Here is a 21,297-nt window from a genome sequence, read left to right as displayed (position 1 = left end):
TTGTACTTCTACTCTTGAGCATTGAGCATGACAAAGTGAACATTTGTTTCCAAAAGAATATAGTGCTGACAATCATTATGCATATGTCAATAATGGCCATAGTCCATTTAGCCTATAAAAAGACAGTAACCTACTATTAGTGTAGAATCACTGTTCTGGTGCTAGGACCAGGGTCAAGTGGACATGTGGCTTTTTAAATCTGTTCAATAAGCTAAACAGCAGTGCACCCATCATCCACTTTCAACAGCTTGAGGTTACTGTGTTAAACAAGCCTGTGTTGAATTTCTATATCTGGCCACAAGGTGGACTACCAGCTCTGTCTGATGAATCAGCAGTGGGCTGTTGATATGCAACAAAGAAACTTTGGCTGATGCCGGCTGAGTACTGCTATCCTTAACTAAATTCATTTGATACATTTTGAATGTGTTGAATGTTTAACAGTTAAATTCATACATTTTGTTGTGACAATAAACAAATTATGAACGGCGAGCAAGGGCACAATTGGCACAAAAGGGCACAATTGAAAATTACAATCTACTTGTCATTGAAAATGGTTTTCTTTTATATAGATGTGCTGGTACTGGTAGTGTTAAAGGTAAAAGTTATAACCCTCAGGCCTCAGCAGTGTCTCATTTGTTTAGCTGAATAATTCATTTTTAAATGGATACTGCACATGACAATAAACAAGAACAAGTGAACCATATTTCTTTTTATATGGGAGAACTCCTGATATCTCATAGTTCAAAAGAAGTGAATTTTAAGTAGATCTAATCTAGAAGAAAAGAGAAAAAATATGTGCACAGTTCAGTACACACTGCAAAATTATGCTTGAAGGAAAATACCCTCACCAAAAGAGCTGATGACACATTAAAACAAAACAACATTGAACATCATTTAACTGCCACAAACAAGGCAGCGATGTATTGTAAGTCTTTGTGTATCAAAGTAAGTTTGACAGAACTCTGAGTTAAACTTTATGTGTAAAAGCTTGGCTAAAACACTTTAGGCCTAAGATAACATCATTATTTTAAGTGCCACATTTTACAGTCCATCATCTTGCCATCTTGCAGAGAATTGTGTTGTCCTCTCTGTATAGTTAAACACAGGTGAAGCCATATACACGTCATCACATGTTGGGACTGGGGCTCATTTCCAGTAAGCATCCTGCCTGTCATTCCCTGTTCTCCCTCCATCCTTTGGCCTCACTGCAGAAATCAACCGTTCTAATCTGGCTGGAACCGATTCTCCTTTCACATTTGGGCCGTGTTCTCAATGCCCGCTTTTTCTCGCACCATGTAGGTGGCCCCAAACTTTGCTCGCTTCCTCATCCGAGCCGCTCCAACCACCCCCACTGCACCACCACCACCACCACCACCACCACCCCCATGTAGCCCCCTGCCCCCCAGCTCTTCTGCAGCAGTTCAGTATTGCGGGGCAGGGTGATTGTGCTACTGGGGGGTTGGGGGGGGTGGGGTGATCGTAAAGGGCCTGCCTGCAACGCTGTGGCCAGTGATGGATGGCTGGGAGAGCCCAGGACCCATTTACATGAGAAGAGCGCCAGAGTGGGACTGAATAGAGGGGCTTTCAATCTACTTGTCATTGAAAAGCTTAAGAACTTTCTCCTCCAACCAACAACCCCCCACCTCTCTCTCTCTCTCTCGGTTTCTCTCCTTCGCTCGCTCTTTCTCTCTGTGTTTTTCGCTGTCCCCCAACTCTCCTCCATCTCTTCCCCTCCCTCTGTTCATCGTGCTTTATATTCCTCCAACCTCCTCACTTCATTTTCCTCTTCTTTTATTCCTCACCATCCAATCTGTCATTCTCAATCCGCTTGTCTCTTATGGGGTATGATGTTTGGCTCTTTCATACTCACTCCTCTTTCTCCTTTTCCCCCAGCGGCCCCACTTAAATTTTGATTTGATTGTCGACACAACGCCAGGAGACATCAATGTGTTTCCTCTCTTTATTCTTCTGCGTTTGCTCATAATGAGACTGAGCCCATACATGAGAATGACCCACGCACAATAGCAATGGCACACTCCATATTCAGGTCCTATACGAACTAAGGTTAATTGCATAATAAGTGAGGAACAATGACTCACACGGTGCAATGAGCCAATATTGACACAGTACAGTCCAACTGTAATGTTATTCTTACAATTAAATGCATGACCTTTAGATGGATCCTGTAGACTTGAGCTGAAGGCTTCCTCCACTCTTTTGTAATATGGCCTCTGTGATAGACATGTCATTTTGTTTCAGTTCATTTGTCTTGCACAATGTGCCAATATCTAATAAAACAAAAATCGTCCTAGATTTGGGCATTACCCTCCCTTGATATTGTTATTGTGTAAGTGGAAAGGGAAATATGATCCCCCACGGTCCTCCATTTAATTTAGCCTTGTTTGATTAAATCATTTTAAGTGAGATTTAATGTGTGCAGAATTCAGAAGGATGTCTTTAGCCTACTCCAAGCACGAACCTGGAAAATGTCACCCCTAACAACTTTCTTAATCACCAACTGCAGACCCTTATTTTGGGTGCTGTTTAGTCCAACCCAAGCCTAATCCTCCAAGACTATAGCCCCAGTGTTAGTGAAGGACTTATTTAATGTTTCACCATGTCGTGCTATTTAAGGACTCTAAATATGCCTTAGTCTTTCACTCCGACAGCCTCACTTCTAATGAGAGGAGATGTACTTAAGAGTCATTCAGATCGTATAGTTTAATATGGGCGTGCTGCGGAAAGTATTGTGTAAAAGAGACGCTCTAAAATATGCAGATGCTGGCCCGGCTCACCGGGAGGGCCCGACTCGCGGATGGGCGGCCGTTGTCTCTGCTGTGCATGCAGACACCTTTGCCACAATGAACGTGTGAAGTGACGACCATAGATACTAATGGGTCTCACTCGACTGGGCGCTAAGGAGGGGCGCTTCACACCTGCGCTCATTACAGTAGCAGGGCACAGGGGGAGGGAGAGCATGCCACTCTCACAACGTGCTGCCACTTCTCCGGGGCGTATTTGCATCTTATGTGTTTTTCTTCTTTAACCTACTGTCAACCCCTACTCTGTCAAGTCATATATACACGGACAATAGTGGACAAAGTTGCAGTGTGGTGCAACAGATTGTCCCTCCAGCACAAATAAAAGCTCATAAGCATAACAAACAACAAACTTCCATAACTGTGATCTGACCTCTGTTCTTTGCAAGCAACACACACAAAAAATTCTGAGGTCTCGACATGACTTTTGCTTGTCATGGCGCCATGGTTATCATTAGAGAAAGATCCATATCTACCATAAAATAGAAAGGTATTCTTTTCTGACATGAAATATATTAGATTTTTTTTAAAATGTACTTTGATTTTTTAGTGCTTTTTTTTTAACTACATGTATTTTTATGTCACATTCCTGTGCATACTACAATTCAGTCTGCAACTTGTTGATTTATTTAGAACTATATTGGTTAGAATGCCCCTTGCTATAAAGGACATCTTTAAGTAAGATTTTATGTTATTGTAACTTATGTATTTTTATTTGGTGAAACTTTGTAGGCCTCGGTTTTTATGTAAAATCTGTGATTTGGCATTAAAGATGTTTAGGTAATATGAAGATTTTAAAATGATGAACAACTTTATAGTGTAAGTTTTGTTAAGTGTATTTTTGGCCTAAAAACTTGTGGCTTATTTACAATTGATGGAAACTTTCTACCCCCCCCCCCTCCTCCACTGGGCCCTCTGATTCGCTGAAGGGCTTTCTAATTCACCGCACCCCTTCTTTAGTCATGCAAATGACCTTGCTGGCAAGGAGGCAGTTAGGAGCGGACGGGACTGTGATGACACACTAGAATCCGAGCACCTTTAGAGCGAGAAGTTGGCAGCGACAGTCTGAGAGCTACTGAGGCATTTGCGGTAATTTAGAGCAAACAGGATCTGAGGATTAACTTCCAACTCATCCCTAGACACAGGATGTGTGGTAGATGATAGCAAGTTTCTTCTGGGTATAGTCACTGCACAGGTCTAGAGGAACATAGGTCTGCCGGGCTTGTAAGTTTAAACACTTTTTAAAATACTTTGTTTGGAGTGACATTGCTGTCTGTTTGAGGTGTAGCCATGTACAGCATGATGGAGCACGACTTGAAGTCCTCGGTGCAGTCCCACCAGACAGGCCCAGGGATGCCACCTGTGAACGGGCCCATGCACGGGCTCAGCAACGGGGGGAGCAAACAAGGAGCGGCCAACCAGGCCACCGTGGACCCCATGGACAAGATCAAGCGGCCCATGAACGCCTTCATGGTCTGGTCCAGGGGCCAGCGGCGCAAGATGGCCCAGGAGAACCCCAAGATGCACAACTCGGAGATCAGCAAGCGCCTGGGCGCCGAGTGGAAGCTGCTGACCGACGCCGAGAAGCGGCCGTTCATCGACGAGGCCAAGCGGCTGCGCGCGCTCCACATGAAGGAGTACCCCGACTACAAGTACAAGCCCCGCCGCAAGACCAAGGCCGTGCTCAAGAAGGACAACCCCGCCGCCAAGTACCCGCTGTCGGCCGGCAACCTGTTGGCCGCGGCGGCCGTCCAGGGCCCCGGGGGAAGCCCCAGGATGGACAGCTACGGCTGGGGCCACACGGGAGGGTACGGGGGCATGCAGAGCGACGCGCTTGGGTACGGCCAGCAGCCGTACCGCTATGACCTCTCGGCCCTGCAGTACCCGTCAGCGATGACCACCGCGCAGACGTACATGAACGGCGGCAACTCCTACAGGTAAATTCCCAACACACCCGTCTTACCATACCCTCTCCAGAAGACCACGAGATCATTAGGATCAAATGGGATTTAAACAATTGTTAGGATCAAATGTGATGTCAAATAGATTAGGCACTATTATATGATAGAATCATTCACCATAATCCCATAATAGACCTCTAAAGGAATAATATTGACTTTATAATTATGCTGCTGTTGCTGTACTTTGTGTTAATGATACAACAGTTGTCCTGGTTGTGTGTGTTTACACTGCACAGAGTTTACTCTCATGCAACAGTTTTTCTGCTGATATGAGGCTGTAGAACAACCTCATAACCAAGTTGGTTTTCCCTCAGCAGTCCAGTGGGAAAGTTACATCGTAGCTTACAGTATTTATTTCAGTGTATGTCCGAGGTTAGATATCACACACAGGCGGCACAACATTTAAAGTAAGATATATTCAAATTCATTGGGCATCCAGATATCGCCACAAAGCCCCAACAACTAATCCAACTTTGTTTCATGTAAGATTCCCAAGTCAGGCTCATGACCTTGCGTGAGCATGTAAGTAACTGTTCTCCCTCCATTTTCTTCCTCAGCCCCATGTCCTATGGCGGCAACCCCCAGCAGCCCAGCCCAGTGATGTCTATGGTGAAGCCTGAGTCCGTGTCACATTCCCCAACTGGCGCCCCAAACCACCAGCGGGGGCCCCTGCAAGGGGACTTGAGGGACATGATCAGCATGTACATCCCAAACGGGGACGCCAGCGACGCCGGCGTCCAGAGGGGCTATCCCAACCTCCAGCAGCACTACGTGGGGGGAACGCCACCCCTCACACACATCTGACCGGCGCGGCGCACAGATATCCCCCCCCTCTCCCGGTAACGAGAGGCCTCCAGCACCGACCCGGGTCATGTGACTGTGTGATTTGTCATGTGGTTTCGGACGAGGCGCTTCGCTCTCCCGCTTGTGGCCCGAGGAGACCGGCGGCCGGTCTCTGGCCTCAGGCTGCTTTGGGGTGCCCGCCTTTGTTGTCACTGTAAGACAAAAGAGACGTGTTTGCTGCAAGGCTATGACGCTTTGTTTGGCCAAATACTGTGGATATCATATCCAAGTGTGTATGATAGTTTTATGTCATTGTGACAGTGTTGCCGTTAGTCCTGACAGGTGACGTGTCCTGATAATGTTATATTGGATGGCAAACCAGGTTGACATTCTCAGTTGCCGAAAAGAAACTGTGTTCACTCACCATCACATTCCCAAATAGTTTTTTTTCTTTTAAATCAATGTTTTGAGTAATGTGAATTGTGACTGAGGAGAGTTCCTTATCTTTTTCTCTCTAAGATACAGAGATAGTCAGGAACTCCCTGCCCTCCTCAATAGCGAGGAACTTTGATGGAGGAACTTCAAGAATGTTCATCAGAGGGCATTATTGTTGATATGTAGACTGTAATTATAGGTGGCAATTCAACAAGATTGAGAATGTTGAATCTTATCAATGTCTTCCCAAGTTAGGGTCTACAAACTGCTGTACATAAAAACTTAAATCCAGTGTAATATGAAATTTGCAATTTGCAAGATGTTGGCAACATAGTGTCAGCTTCTCAATGATGTAAATATGTTTTTCATAGTGTGTTTAAATGTGTTGGTGAAGACCCCGTGTGAATGAGATTGTACTGTGTATAATTTTGTTTTACTCACCCTTATACTAAGGGTAACTATTGCATTGTGTAACTTGAAACTGTTAAATGGGGAAAACAGCAAAGTAATAAAGAATTTTATTATTTTTGTAATACTTTGTGTACAAGTTTTTTTTAAGAGGTCAACTCTTACAAGTAAACGATAACACTGTAACATCTAACCACAAAGGATGATAATTAAATGTGGTAGTGTGGAGATAAAGCTAATAGAGTCTAAAAGAGAGAACACATGGCTAAAAGTAGATAAACAATCTCTATGTCTAATGGATTATGATGATGGACAACGTTTACATTTTCAATAACTTAAACAGAATGAGTGGGTCTATTTGCGCTCAGCTTGTCACCCCTCTCCTGCCTGTCATTCTTTACACGCAACAAAAATAGTCGTATTCAATATATAGACTGTAATTGGTCTTTAAATAAGAATAGCCTAGGCCTAGAGAGTTTTCTACTTTTCCGCTGCTTTAGCGAGGGAGACGTAAGCTGAAGAAGATTTGCGATTGTGGCTTGGACATGCGACCCCTTCTCCTCACCTCGCGAGAAAGCCCGATTAAAAGCTGATAGAAAGTTAGGAAGATCAAAACACAGAAGTCGTATACTTCTCTGTTTTGTCTACGCCAGTTTTTTTCCTTGAAGAGAGAGCGAGTGCCTGTCCAGATAGTAATTGGCCGTTTCGAAGACGCATTGTCCTGCGCTTTTGAGCACGCAGGTGCACATAGTAAAACCGCGTAGTTCTCAGCGCCTCTTATGGTCGCCTTTGTTCTCCTTTCTTTCGGAGTCCCGCTGGGCAGAAAATTAGCGTTGCATAGAGTGCTTCGTCTCCCCACTCTCTTCGGCTTAACCCTTTCTCTGCCCCCCGCTATTCTCATGGAAATTGTCCAGTGAGGACCGGCTAATCGAGGGGCGAGAGGAGGGGAGGGGATGGGAAGAAAGTAAGGAGCTTTGAAAGGGGGAAGGGAGTTATAAACACAAGCATTCATATAAGGTAGGGTATATGACCATAAATATAGCCTATAGAGCTAATCCGTTAATTATAGCCTTACTGCAGGAAACTGCTGTCTTAATGAAGCTGTGAGTTAACCCATAATTTAAGTTATAGAGTTGATGTGTGGTTATCAAGACACATTATTTACATATAGGCCTAGTCATTTTCTCTAGTAGCCTAATGACAGAAAATGGGCATGATAAAAAAAATACCACTACATTCAGGTTAAACATGGCATTTTAATTGTAAAATAGTCATGAAAAGCCTATTATTGCAGATTAGAAGTGACATAATAGCCCACATAACCAGCTATCGTAACTGGGCCTATTCCAAATTATGTTGTTTAAGCATTAACCATGAGTGACTATCTAATGTGTGACTACCTAACATATTATCCAATTTTTCCCCCTTCAACCCCCCCCCCCCCTTCCCCCTCCTTCTCCAGGGGGATGTCTGTGTGGGGAGGAGGGGGTCAGATTTTTTCGCTGAAAGTATCAACTCTCTTAGCAACAAGCCTAGGCCTCCACAGGTTGTTACCTTGGAAACAAACCCCCAGCTAACTCCAAACTGAGAAGATTTTGCACTACTGAAGGTCTTTTTTTAAAGATCAGGATAAATTCCAGATTTTTCAAATTTCAGATGTAACAAAATTATTCTCATCATTATAATCGGAGATCTTAATCGTAATTTTAAAGAGCATTGACTTCATATACAAATGACCAAAAATAAAAGAAAGTAAGTAACATTTATAGGTTTGGGATCTTGTTCAGATTTAGTGTAAAAATAACTAACCATGGGTTCTGTGCTTCGGCAATACTGTCTGTTGTCATAGATCTACTTTCCATCATTTCTTGAAGCAGGAAGTTCAAATATGACAGCGGTACATGCCATAGTCAGTCCCATTCTCAGCTCTGAGTATGCACAAGTGTCTCATGCATGCATGCATGCATGTGAATGTGTGTGTGTGTGTGTGTGTGTGTGTGTGTGTGGGGTGATGTCTACAGCAGCAAACTGAGTGATGTATGGGAAGGAGTGGGCGGCCTGTGCTTCTAGAAAGGCTGCCACGCTCCAGTGCAATGTCACAACTGGGGGCTCCATACCTCAGCACAGCTGTCCAGCCGACCAGGACAAAAGAACTGGGCTGTGCAGCCCATCAGGGATGACAGACAGGCTTCCATTTACATTGTGTGTGTGTGTGTGTGTGTGTGTGTGTGTGTGTGTGTGTGTGTGTGTGTGTGAGTGAGAGAGAGAGAGAGATGTGGAACTCGAAACATTTAGTTGAAGAATGTTTTGTAGGGTAAAAGAAAGAAGAAAGTGCAAAAACGTGAAGTGTTTTAGAACAAAAACACTGCATATGAATTAAGATATGACAACATATTTAAAAAAAAATGTTTTTGCTGGTATCTGTATCTTTAACATATATAGTTTTACCAAATGCCATGTTATTTGGTGTCATTTTAGAGTATTTTCTGGAATAGGGATGAGACAGTGTTTTGGGGTGTTTGAGTGTTGTTAAATACAGTAATTTCCCACATATAAGCCGCATTGTGTATAAGTCGCAGGACAGTGTTTTATGCAAGTTAAAAGAGATAAAACTATATTAACACCATAATAACTGCCCTCTTGTATTAACCTCATAGCTGAAGAAATTTAGCAAAATCAATGTATAAGCCGCGGCTAATATTCGGGAAATTACGGGTATTTGAGACTGCAGATCCATTTCAACTATTTAAGTATTGAGTAAACAGTTTCACCATCATTTTGTCAATGCTTTGCCATTGGATGATTCTAAATGCCTACCTAACTGGTCCAGCCTGAGTTACACCACACGTCACACTTGCTCACAAACAATCACTGGCAAACTCACCACACAGTCACAACACTCGCAAACATGGGAATGATGGGAATTTGTCTCCAATCCCTGAACAGGCCAACTCCACACCTACTCCACACCTAATCCACACCAACTCCACACCTACTCCACACCTACTCCACACCTACTCCACACCTACTCTGCTCCCAAAAACCCAGTGGTCTCATGGGGAATAAAAGGAAGCTACATTAACATAATTAAAAATGTCAGACTGTACTTAAAACAACACTAGAGCACTTTTCCTCTGTCGCACGAAAGCTTTTAGTTTATCCAGCAAATAAAGATGTCCACAGACAAGGTAGAGTATGTTGCATGATTTTATGAAAGTATGATGTATTGCGACATTGAAGCAAGTCAAATTTGTAGTTTCTTAGGTCTCATTCCATCGTACAGAACCGCTACCCGATTTGGTAAACTTACATAGTGCGGTTATAGCCGATAGAGGGGCGCAAAGCGAATGCAGAGGTCCCGTTCACCCTGTCACGAGTTGATGAACCACTGAAATGATTTCGGGAACATTGTTTTAAGGTACAAAGAAAACTCTTTAGTGTTGCTTTAATGTACTTAAAGCCAAATCATTTAGAGAAGGAAGATTAGACAAGAGACCAAAACAATTGTTCCTGCCTGCCTATGTGCCTCCTTAACTGATTAGCTCGGTGAGGAACTGTATGAGTGGGCATGTGCATGTGGAAGGGACAGTGCCCTCACAGCAGGTCGGTGGCAGGACTAAGGGCCAGGCTGGGATTATGTTATTGATTGCCAGCAGATGTTGCCCTGAGATCAGAGGGCCCCTGCCTGCTCCCGTGAAGCCCTGCTGTCTGTCTCCTCTCTCTGCCCGGGCCACAGTCATGTGCACATGCACGCACACACACACACACACACACACACACACACACACACACACACACACACACACACACACACACAAACACACACACACACAGGCGGGCGGATGAGAGCCTCTTCAACATTCACATGCTTCAGTATTTAATGTTTTGATTGGGGGTTTGTTTGTTGGTTTGTTTGTTTGTCTGTCTGTTTGTTCGCAAGATAACTCAAAAAGTTATGGATGGATTTCGATGAAATTTGAAATGACTCTAGGAAGAACGATTACATTTTGGGAGTGATCCGCATCATCGTCTGGATGCAGGAGGCGGTTATGTGTTTGCTTGGCGGAGGTTTGCGCTCTCTGAGTGCTTAGTTAACTAATGGACCAGCTTTATTGACCTACCTCTCAATGTTACATCTGTTCCAAACCATTCATACACACTTTGCAAAGACGTTGTCATGAATCTGTATGTAGCATGGTCTTTGCAAGTGTGTAGGAACAGTTTAGAATCATTTGAAAATGTATTCAAGTGAAATAGTTGAGGACAGATGGATCGCTGTGTAAGGGTGCATGGGAGCATGATGAGACGTGAGAGAGTGGAAAGAGTGAGGCAGACATCAGATAAGGCTGGGCCAGGTAGATAAGGACACACACACACACACACACACACACACACACGCACTGCGGCTCAAGCGTTTCAGCTAATCTACCCAGCTGCGGATATAAAGCTCGACATCAAGGTGAGACCTCCCAGGAGGAGGTTGTAGCAACGCAGAGGTAAAGACTACACACATCCTCCTGTTTTTCCATTCAGTACATAACGTCATTGCTATCAGGTCAGAGGATAGAGGGTAGTACCATACTACCTGCCATATTACTAACCTCCAGTGTTCTTAACTAACCAGGCAACAAATAACCATGATCACGGTCATTATTAACAGAAAATTAAGAAAACGACCATTAATGTATATTTGATAGATTTCACATTTAATTCATTTAGATTTTTCTGTAAAACATTCCGAGTGTTCAAATTTGTAAGCTGGTTGTCACACAAATGTTCAGGAATGATAAAATAGACAGAATAGAGGCCGCTTATGAGAGTCACACAATTAATGAAAGAAAAGTCTTTACTTCTGCTCCCATGTATGACTAACTGACAGACAGTGCTCCAAAAATTGAGACGTACAACACCCTCATGACAACAACAAAACAAATCTGTGCTAATGATTTCTCAATATGTTGAGTACATCACATAATGTGAAGCACTGCTGCCCTCTAGGGGTTGGTAGGTAGAAGAGCAGGAAGTGGTATGTCCTATCTGCTCATACCGTATGTCTTGAATTATCAGTTTCATCATGCCTGAAGTACCAGTGACTATTTATTATGATCAGAGAAACACTTTCATATTCACTACAAAGAAAAAAGGAGAGTATGGCTCTGTCAGCTCTATCTGCCGTGAAAGCTCAAAGATTGTAACTGCTACATTGTGGTTTTCTGCCCCCCCCCCCCCCCCCCCAACAGAGACTAGCTATTCCCTGAGATGCAATACATTTAACATTATTCTTATTTCCTATTAAGAATAATGTTAAATACAGTTTTACCAGTAACTGATTCTACTGAAGAAAAAAAGAAAAACATTGGACTGCTCATGCTGCTCTGAGATTTTCACATGCAGGGTGGGGTCCAATAAAACTCACATTGTCATGGCTTGGACTGTACCACGTACTGGCTTAATAACACTGCTACTAAGGTGACGTCCTTTGGAATGCAATAAGAGCAGTGTTTGGGTTGGACTGAGGTATGAGGGTTGGGTGACTTCAGCCATTATGGAGTTACCGGTAACATCTACTCAGCTTTGTCTTTTCCAGGGCGGGCGGCATTCCGGTACTGAAACATCTGGGCCACCAAGACGGCGCTGCATAAACATGCCAGAACATGGGTCAGAGTGAACAGCGAGTGTCCAGTTTCCTACAGAGACAGAGAGCGAGAGAGAGAGAGTCAGTGTGTGGTTATGTGTGTGTGTGTGTGTGTGTGTGTGTGTTAGTGTGCTTGTGAGCGAGTGTGATCAAAATCGCAGAGCTATCAGCTTTCATCAAAACATCCTTTGTTTGAGGGCACTTAGTTACCCATTTAGGATGACTACACTGTTTGTCAGCGACTGTCTACTGCTACACAGATAAATCCAAGGAGAGCTGTCAGTGCAGTTGATTCATCCCCCTCATGGGTTAGCTGGAATGCAAGAGCACACATGTAATCTTTTATGCTTTTTACACATTGCACAAGAGTCTGAATGACTTCCTATTGATTGTCAGGAATGAATCACACATCCGCTGGACTAGAAATCATTAGAGAGAGGAGTGTGTATGTGTGTGTGTCTTGGGATGGGCCGCCGCCCATGCACCAGAGGTCTCCTGAGCCCAGGACCCAAGGACCAGAGACATACCCACCTGCAGAGAGACGAAGATGCGTGCCAGCGAGCCAAAGAGCACCAGGCAGAGGGACACCGTGGAGAGCTGGCCTGTGTGCTTGCTCAGGTAATTACAGCCTATCTGGATGAGCTGCACACAGGAGGATCACACAAACAACGTCATGAAAAGCCAACCCCCCCCCCTTAGCCAAACATTTAACTCACACATGAACACACCATTTGCAAAATACAACTACTAGCCACACATTTCACGGACACATGGACACATTGTTTGGACATTACAGTGTTCCTTCCCAGGGTTACACTCTTAAAAACGAACACAAACTGTGTTGTCCCTATCTGGACACAGAGATGTGTTGTTTTCAACACGCTCATTTTAAGAGTGTAGGGTTACATCGGATCAGGTCCTATTTGTGAGGACGTACCCTGCTAGCAATGGTGGCCAGCACACCCGACTCCTGCATTAGAGATAAGGCTTTCCTGGGAACCAATGGGGATGTCAGGAGGTACATCAAGGTGCTATAGACCACAAGGAACAATAAGCCTGTAGGTAGAGAGCAAAGCATGAATACCATCTTCATTATTTCAGTTTTGAGTCATTTACTTCCAGCTGGTGTAAGATGATATATAGAGCATAATAGATAGAGAGAGAGAGAGAGAGAGGGATAGGTAGAGAGAAAGAGAGGGAGATAGATGGAGCGAGAGAGGGAGGAGGGAAAGAGAGAAGGGAAAAGGAGTGAGAAGAGAAGGAGAGAGAGGAGAGTGTGTTGTGAGTGTGTGTGTGTGGATGTGGGTGTGAGATGAACATTCACCCCAGATGCTGCCACCAAACCACATTCATGCTAAGTATTTCTGTATTCTTTTTCTCACTCAAAGAGACCCCATCAATGTGTCCCAATTAAACAACCCACACTCACACAAAGAGAGAATGGAAAACAAAGCATACCTCTCACTGTTTGTCCATTATAATGCAGAATGAGGAAACTGAGGAACATGACCTGGGTCAGTATAAACAGGCTCTCTCCCCAGGCTCTGTGTAAACACAGAATATAAATCTACAAAATGGCACCCTGCTCCAAAAACCACAGCATTGCATAACATTTCTTTTGGGACAGGATTTCAACACGCTGTCTCGTTAAATGTCTTTGTGTTTTTACCCGATAGGGAAGCCTTGGGCTATACAGTATAGCACATAGCCAGAGATGGAATAGAGGCTGAGCACCGCGGAGGCCAGACTCAGTCCCTCTGCACGTCCTGCCCTCAGAACCTTCCAGATCTGGGGCAGCTGAGCTATAGGTAGAGGAGAGACATGTTACACAATGGAAGAGGACAGGGTGTGTGTGTGTATGTGTGTGTGTGCGAGAGAGAGAGAGAAATAGAGAGAAAGAAAGAGAGAGAGAGAGGAAAGGATGTGGGAACAGAGCTATCTTACCAAAAACAGTGCCCACCATGATCCAAAGACCCATGACTTTACTCAGGGCGATCCTCAAACATGGCCCTGAAGAGATACAAAACAGGGCTTTAATCATCATCATCATCATCATCATACACACACACACACACACACACACACCTACCTATGATACGTGTATCTTCATATTATACTGTATTAAAACCTGATTATAGAAGGTTCTTATGATTTTATCTAGTGTTTTTATGAACAGTGGAGTGGATAGTGGATAAGATAACATTTTATTAGGTTCACTGAAGCTGAACACTTTACTGAGGTGTAGTGGAGAATTATAGTCCAGCTTTCCTCATTTTCAAATCTCCACAGACATTAAAATGTAAATTGTGATGCACAGCTGCATACTACTAAGTCCTCAGCAAGAGACAGACAATATGTCCCCTATCTCTACCTCATCTATTCAAATGCTGTCAGATGGAGTAGGCTACAACCGGACATTGTGCACTCCTCGGCACAATTTAATGCTTTAATGCCTGATGATATCGCAGCAGCTCTGAGAAAACTCCAGAACGATATTGTGCAGACCTCACCATGAGAAAAGTTGAAGTGAAGAAAAAATTCGTCGTAACACTTCTCTGGCATGAAGAAAGTCAGAAGGAATTCTTTCAGAAATGGCATTTGCTCTGTCTCCGCCATGACTTTTGCAGAAAAGAAGTTCGTTCCTATGGGAAATTCCTTCACGATATTCCTGCGAAAGGCAAGCCCACGCAGATCCTTAAGTTAAGCAATGCGGGTTGTTTTGACCATCTGGACGGTTTGGATATGCTCCTTGCACTCACAGTCATGCAACTAGCCACTGCCAGATTTCACAAATAGGAACATTGCATTTCATGATGGCATTAAAACATGCATGGTAAAAGAACCCCGCTTTTGCCATGATATCTTGACGGCACGGTATTGAGTATTTAGGCTACTTCAATGCTGACAACCTACCGTGGTCTAGTAATCGTTCATAGTCCACGTTGGCCTACTCAGGAAGGGGGTGGGTGCTTTTAGTACTACAACCCCAAAGTCCTTTTGGGAGATCATACTAAAAATGCGTATTTGAGGTATTCTCCAAAGTGGGCGGACAACATGGCGCAAAATCCGACGAAGTCCAATTGCATGCAATCTGTAGTAGCCTAGACTTGCAACAGTGAGGCTCCTACACATAGCCTAAAAGTCACAAAAAATAGGCCTAATTTATAATGTAATGGACACATTTCGAATTGGGCACATAGGCCTGATCATTCAAGTAAAATGATCTTTACACACTCTTAAAATGTATGTGATGGAAACAACACAAACTGTTGTCCTTATTTGGACACAGAGATGTGTTAAAAAACAACGTTGTGCTATTTTCAAAACATTTTGTGAAACAAATAACAAAAGCAACATGTTGGAAGCAACACAAACTGTGTTGTCCCTATTTGGATACAAGTTGTGTTGTTTTCAACTCATTTGTTTAAAGAGTGAAGCAACATGGCTTAGCCAACAGCTGAACCAAGCCTAAGGCCCGGCTGCTCAAGCCTACAGTACACCCTCAGTTTACTTAGGCTAGTACATGATGGGGGGGGGGGGGGGGGGGGGGGGGGTGGTGGGAGAAGCCTGCATGGAGACCCTTAAGATCAATTTTCAAAAGATGGGTTCAAATAGGCCTATGTATATTCTATTATATATTATTCCATAAAAACATTATTCTAGCTTCTGTAACTCTGTTCCACTTTACCCAATCATTTAGTCTGGTTATCACCATACTAAGCTCAATCTTTTAAGATTGAACAATACTCTGGGGAGGCTGCGCTTTGATTCTACTGCACAAGAGGCGTGATCAGTGAGCATCGTAAAAATGACTCCATACGCTTGGATAGTGCTTCAACCAATCAGACCAATGATCTGGTGTGTCTTTTGGATGAGCTAACTTCTGATTGGAGCCAAAGGTTCTGGCAATAAACAGAGGAGATAGATCTGCTGGTTTCCAGCCTGAGCTGCTGGGCGAAATTCAAATTCCCCAGACGTTCAGGCAGGGTTCACCCAGCTTACCAATTATTCTGATTCTTTCCTGAGAAACTATTTAGCTTTCTAAAGAGGTAGGCCAGTGTCATCATTTGATGGTAGGCCAGTGTGTGTCTTGGGTAAATCAGAACAATGCAGATTGATTAACTGGAATTGTTTTAACAGATTGAAGAGCTGTTTTGCTAGTTCCCAATGTAGAACCAGGACTCCGATGTGGTAACTAGAGTGGTTCTCAATCTGGGGAGAGAAGAAAACCGAAATACATAACAAACTTGTGATGTGTTGTTCCAATTGCTGTGCAGGAGTAAGCAGCAGCCATGAAGTCAATCCGTCAATCTGATATGAACCCATCTAGATCCCACCCATTATGTCCGGTTCAACTTTGAAGTCAAACCTTTTCGCTTCAAAGAAGATTTTAATGTGCAAAACTTTTCGACTTGCACAAAATTCAGACCTGGAAGCAAGCGTGTTTGACTTGAAATCTAGTAACTTGGAGGTTTTAATTCATTTGAGTTTTTTTTAGGTTTTTAATTTTGAAAAGATTCTGATGTGCAAAAAACGTTTGATTATGAGCAACATTTTTAGACGTGCAAAACATTTTAATCTGCAAGCAGGGGCCTATTGCACAAAACTAGGATAAGGGATTAACCCGGGATATCTTGGTTATCCTGGCTCAATTTATCCGTGATCCAGTTGCACAAAAGCGGGATAGGGGGCAGCAGGATATGTTATGGTATAAGTTACCATGGCGATTTATTCTGTGGAGCTAGCCTGCTCCTGACCAGGCTAACATCCAAGATAAGTTGATTCTAATGGTAATTACATTATCTGATTGGTTCAGCTAGCTGTCATTCAAATGAGACCTCCACGTGATTTTTTTTTTAAAGAGCTGTAGATTCCATTTATATATTATTTGCTACATGCATTTACTCGCAAAACACAGAATGTCTGCCTAATACCATATGGATGTCATTTAAATTATGGTGGCCTTATAATTGATAACATAGCCTCGTTGTTTGCTTCTTTTTTGACAGATGTTTGATGAATAGGCTGCTGTAGGCTGGTAGTTGATTGGAGGGGACATTTTTCGAAGGTGTTTTCAACTAGCCTAATTCGGCTTTTAAGACAAATTAAGATACTTTGTGCATTGCGGTGGCAAAGCGCTTCCTTAATGACGTTGCGTGCCGAGACAAGGAAGCTCTCACACGTGGGTGCATACGTAAATTTGCATTCAGTTGATCTGCCACACCTACTCCCGCTATGTAACAGAAATAATCATGAACCCCCATCCAAAAAAGTAAAACTTTACCTCGTTGTTAGTCTATATCAAAAGCGGTTGTTCACTTTGTGTGCAAGACGCTATTTTTCGCGTCTTTTTTATTCCAACCGCGAGTTATTGGGGGAGAAACGAGAACGCGCACATACACCGAATAACTTACACCTGGCTTGATGAATCCGTGTCTGCTCATCCTGGATTGGTCTTTGTGCAACCAATTCAGCCGGTATGCTCTTGTTTAGGATTCAGTGATCGCGGCTCAGTAACTTATCCCGGATGTCTTAATTCTGCTTTTGTGCAACGGGCCCCAGAAGTTTTTGACTCAAAATATTTCAACTTTACACAATCAACCTTTATTGTTGTAGCTCTTGTTTAATCACTCCATACTACCTTGGCCTTGAGATCAATACCGGTAGGCCTACAATAGATCGTTTCAGTGGATGAGTCAGTGAGGAACCACCCTCCCCTACATCCCTGTGGTCCAGCCTTATAATGGATTGGGCTTTGGTTAATGATGAACTTTCTATAGCTGTCACATTGATAACACTGACACCATCATGCCATGGATGTTCACAGCCTTTCTAGTCTATGGGGGAAGCTGATTTTTCAGACGTTGTAACAAAGCATACTTTCACCAAAAAGGAGATCTTAGTGAAGATAGCTATCTGTGTTTTCGTCTTTCCTATTTGTCTGAAAGTTCACATCTTATACTTGAAAATCCTCTTGTGATCAAAATGAATTTAGTCAATTTGTGGTGTTTTGAGAATAGGCAGCAGAGAACCTTCCAAATAGTCTAATGTATTGCTGCTAGCTGTCCATGATACTATACAGTACATTACATTACATATGGCTGACGCTTTTTAGCCAAAGCAACTTAAAATGTCATATAGGGAAACAGAATGTGTCAGTGTATCCACTCGTGTTTTCTGTTGTGATCTACCATAAACATAGGAAACTTCATGTATAGCAGAATACAGTTACAGAGATGTGGGACACCAACGTCACGACACCAATGAGTCACCTGGCAATAAAGCTGCCTGATCAGATTCCTAGTTACACACACATACATAGATGAAATTTCATGGTAGGCTATACTTGTTAACATGTTTGCTTCCTTTGGTAGTACAATCTAGTTAACATTGTCATGCTAATACCTATGTTTATTAAATTAAATGAATAGTTGAGCACCACACCCTTACCTCAAGACAAAGATATACTGCTATCAATGTTTATACAAGGTGGGTGTTTGGGTTAATATTTAGCCAGCACTGTACACGTCAGGGCGGGGGTGGGTGCCTAATCAGTGGTGGAAAAATGAATGCAGGAAAACAAATGTTTTACATAGCCTAATAATAACAGGACACTTCTTTGATATTCATTTATATTTTATTTGTATTTTGTCATCTTACTAAAATGGGCAATTAATGTGTTGGAAACACAGCACATGTACAGTAATTATAGAGGCTAGGGCAGATATTTGGGCTTATTGTTGGTTATGCCTGTTGCATATCTAGACCTGGCCACTGGAGCTATGCTAGCAATGTTTTACTGTTTTACTGTTTGTGATATGTCATCTTTACAAAAATGTCTATAAAAACGAATCACTTCAGCTAAAAGTTTTAAGAGAGACCAGCAATTGTCAAGTTGAGAAAAAAAAAGCATCAGCTAGAATGTTAAATGTAGGCCCTCCCACAATTTCCAGAGAAAAGTCTATCTGTTCCCAATGATAATGACAAAGCAGTGAAATCTGAAGTGATTCTTATGACTGTTGGGTATTTTTAGGTGTAGCTGGTTTGAACTCATTTTGTTGCTCTAACATTGCAAACGTCATTATACAGTCACCCAGTTACTCTGAGCAATCATCTCCCACATACTTCACTCTGTTTAGCTGTACAGTGTAGATCAGGGCCTGAAGAAGCCTTCACAGTGCCAAGCTACCCGTCAGTGTCTGAAGTGGAATATAAAGTAATATTGAAAGGAAGGAACAGGGCAGCATGCCAAATGGACTTCTAAAAATGTTACTTTTTTGAACGCAACTGTGGTAGGATAGCCAAGTGGTGTAGGAGGAATCAGGCCGAGACAGCAGGTTTAAGAGGGCCCACGGTGTTTTTATTTACAACGTGAAAAAGTAATCAAAGTATAGTCCATGGTTCCGATCGGTCGCACCCGACGTGAGATAAAAAAAGATTGACAAACAAACATTTAACAAACACTAAAGTTCAGGTCTCATGAGCAGACCTACACGCAAGGCTCACAGCAGCCTCTTACCGCGCATCTCAAAGCACTTCGCAAAACGAACCCCTACACAGAGGAAAGCTAGCATTTAAATGGCCAATCAATTAATTACTTCCGCCCACACCGGCGAAGTCTAAACACCCATAAAAGGGCACACCGCCCCTACCTGGCGGACATCTACATCAGTCATCAAACAACACACATTTACCATAGCTTACATCAACCCCAAACGCCCATGCTCACACATTAAGCAATTTCCTCGCGCGCCAAGGAACGTACCCAATAACATGAACACGGCAAATAATACAGGACATTGACATTAAACACATGACATTAAACCAAACTCCAAAATAATAGTGTGATGTGCTGCTGAGGCGGCACATCGTCACATACCCCCCACCTTATGACTAAGCGTCCCTTAGACGCCGCAGTCACACAACCTCCCGCACTAGAAGCGCGGAAGTCCTAAAGAAAAGCTAAGCCCAATCAGGACACATTGGCCCGCCTCGGACAGGCAAAATCCGGGGTAGCAGGTACACATAAAAATGGACAGGAAGGTACAAAGTAGACTACCGCATACACAGAAATAAACACGCCATTGAATACACATCATACGTTTCGGCCATGGCAGGCTTACGATTCGAGCAATAGGAACAAACCAGAGTCCAATAGTCCATTAGAAGATGGGAATATTGTCTGATGCGGAATTCGAAGATTTAGCAGCCCCACATTTCTTTGGGATGCCCAAGGAGCCCTTACTTCGTCAAACGGCTTCGCCGATTTTGAAGGAGAATGCTTGCGTCTCCTCCGTCGCCGCTTGCTTGAAATGCGCCTTTTCCGCTTAACTCTCTGCGGAGGTTTAGGTGCCATTGACGGGGTGTTCCCCGACACCTGTTCCACCGCAATGTCGCCGAGTTGGTCCTCTGTAGTAGTCCCGAACAGAAGGTCTGGAACCTCAATAGGCTCCGCACCATCGAGGTAGACCCCGATAGCATCTGAAGCCAATGTATGGGCCTCGTAGACTCAAAACGGGCCTCCAGCAGCGACTCCGCCGGGTGTAGCTCCAGCCAGCAAGGCCAAAGCTCAGAGAAATTACCTCCCAGAGCCTCCACGAGGATAGGAGTTGCTTCTTCCCGGTCGTCCTCCAAGTGTAGCCATTGCCACAGGTATTCGGCTGCGGCTGCTCTCTTGATACCGCCATCCATGGTCACAAAAAGGAAAAATAACGTACGCAACGAAACGACGGAAAAAATAGGCTACCCTCACCTGAAGCTCAACCGATTTAGATGGTATTTTCTCCACGGCCACTGGATCCCACCGCTGCCACCAAATGTGGTAGGATAGCCAAGTGGTGTAGGAGGAATCAGGCCGAGACAGCAGGTTTAAGAGGGCCCACGGTGTTTTTATTTACAACGTGAAAAAGTAATCAAAGTATAGTCCATGGTTCCGATCGGTCGCACCCGACGTGAGATAAAAAAAGATTGACAAACAAACATTTAACAAACACTAAAGTTCAGGTCTCATGAGCAGACCTACACGCAAGGCTCACAGCAGCCTCTTACCGCGCATCTCAAAGCACTTCGCAAAACGAACCCCTACACAGAGGAAAGCTAGCATTTAAATGGCCAATCAATTAATTACTTCCGCCCACACCGGCGAAGTCTAAACACCCATAAAAGGGCACACCGCCCCTACCTGGCGGACATCTACATCAGTCATCAAACAACACACATTTACCATAGCTTACATCAACCCCAAACGCCCATGCTC

The 21,297-nt window shown here is 43.6% G+C and overlaps 2 protein-coding genes across 3 annotated transcripts; one reads left to right on the top strand and one right to left on the bottom strand.

Moving 5' to 3' along the window:
* Positions 1 to 3,855: 3,855 nt before the first annotated feature.
* On the top strand, positions 3,856 to 6,487 carry LOC134080604 (transcription factor Sox-19a-like). The gene is made up of 2 exons (XM_062537125.1): positions 3,856 to 4,756; positions 5,338 to 6,487. The coding sequence occupies exons 1-2, from the start codon at positions 4,110 to 4,112 to the stop codon at positions 5,582 to 5,584; spliced, it is 894 nt and encodes a 297-aa protein (XP_062393109.1). The 5' UTR covers positions 3,856 to 4,109; the 3' UTR covers positions 5,585 to 6,487.
* A 5,145-nt stretch (positions 6,488 to 11,632) lies between these two features.
* Positions 11,633 to 15,092, bottom strand: LOC134080603 (mannose-P-dolichol utilization defect 1 protein-like). 2 transcript variants are annotated; one of them, XM_062537123.1, is made up of 8 exons: positions 14,955 to 15,092; positions 14,552 to 14,709; positions 13,986 to 14,051; positions 13,711 to 13,843; positions 13,500 to 13,585; positions 12,979 to 13,097; positions 12,573 to 12,683; positions 11,633 to 12,093 (listed from the first exon to the last, which is right to left on the bottom strand). In XM_062537123.1, exons 2-8 carry the CDS (start codon positions 14,655 to 14,657, stop codon positions 11,971 to 11,973), a joined length of 744 nt encoding a protein of 247 aa, XP_062393107.1. In that variant the 5' UTR covers positions 14,658 to 14,709; positions 14,955 to 15,092; the 3' UTR covers positions 11,633 to 11,970. The 2 variants fall into 2 exon arrangements, with proteins under 2 accessions (XP_062393107.1, XP_062393108.1); XM_062537124.1 differs by lacking the exons at positions 11,633 to 12,093; positions 14,955 to 15,092 and adding an exon at positions 12,104 to 12,354 and having other exon boundaries at positions 14,552 to 14,948.
* Between the last annotated feature and the right edge of the window lie 6,205 nt (positions 15,093 to 21,297).

This window comes from Sardina pilchardus, chromosome 5, assembly GCF_963854185.1.
Source record: "Sardina pilchardus chromosome 5, fSarPil1.1, whole genome shotgun sequence".
Classification (NCBI taxonomy): Eukaryota; Metazoa; Chordata; class Actinopteri; order Clupeiformes; family Clupeidae; genus Sardina; species Sardina pilchardus.
This window is presented reverse-complemented; position numbering and strand designations above follow the sequence as displayed.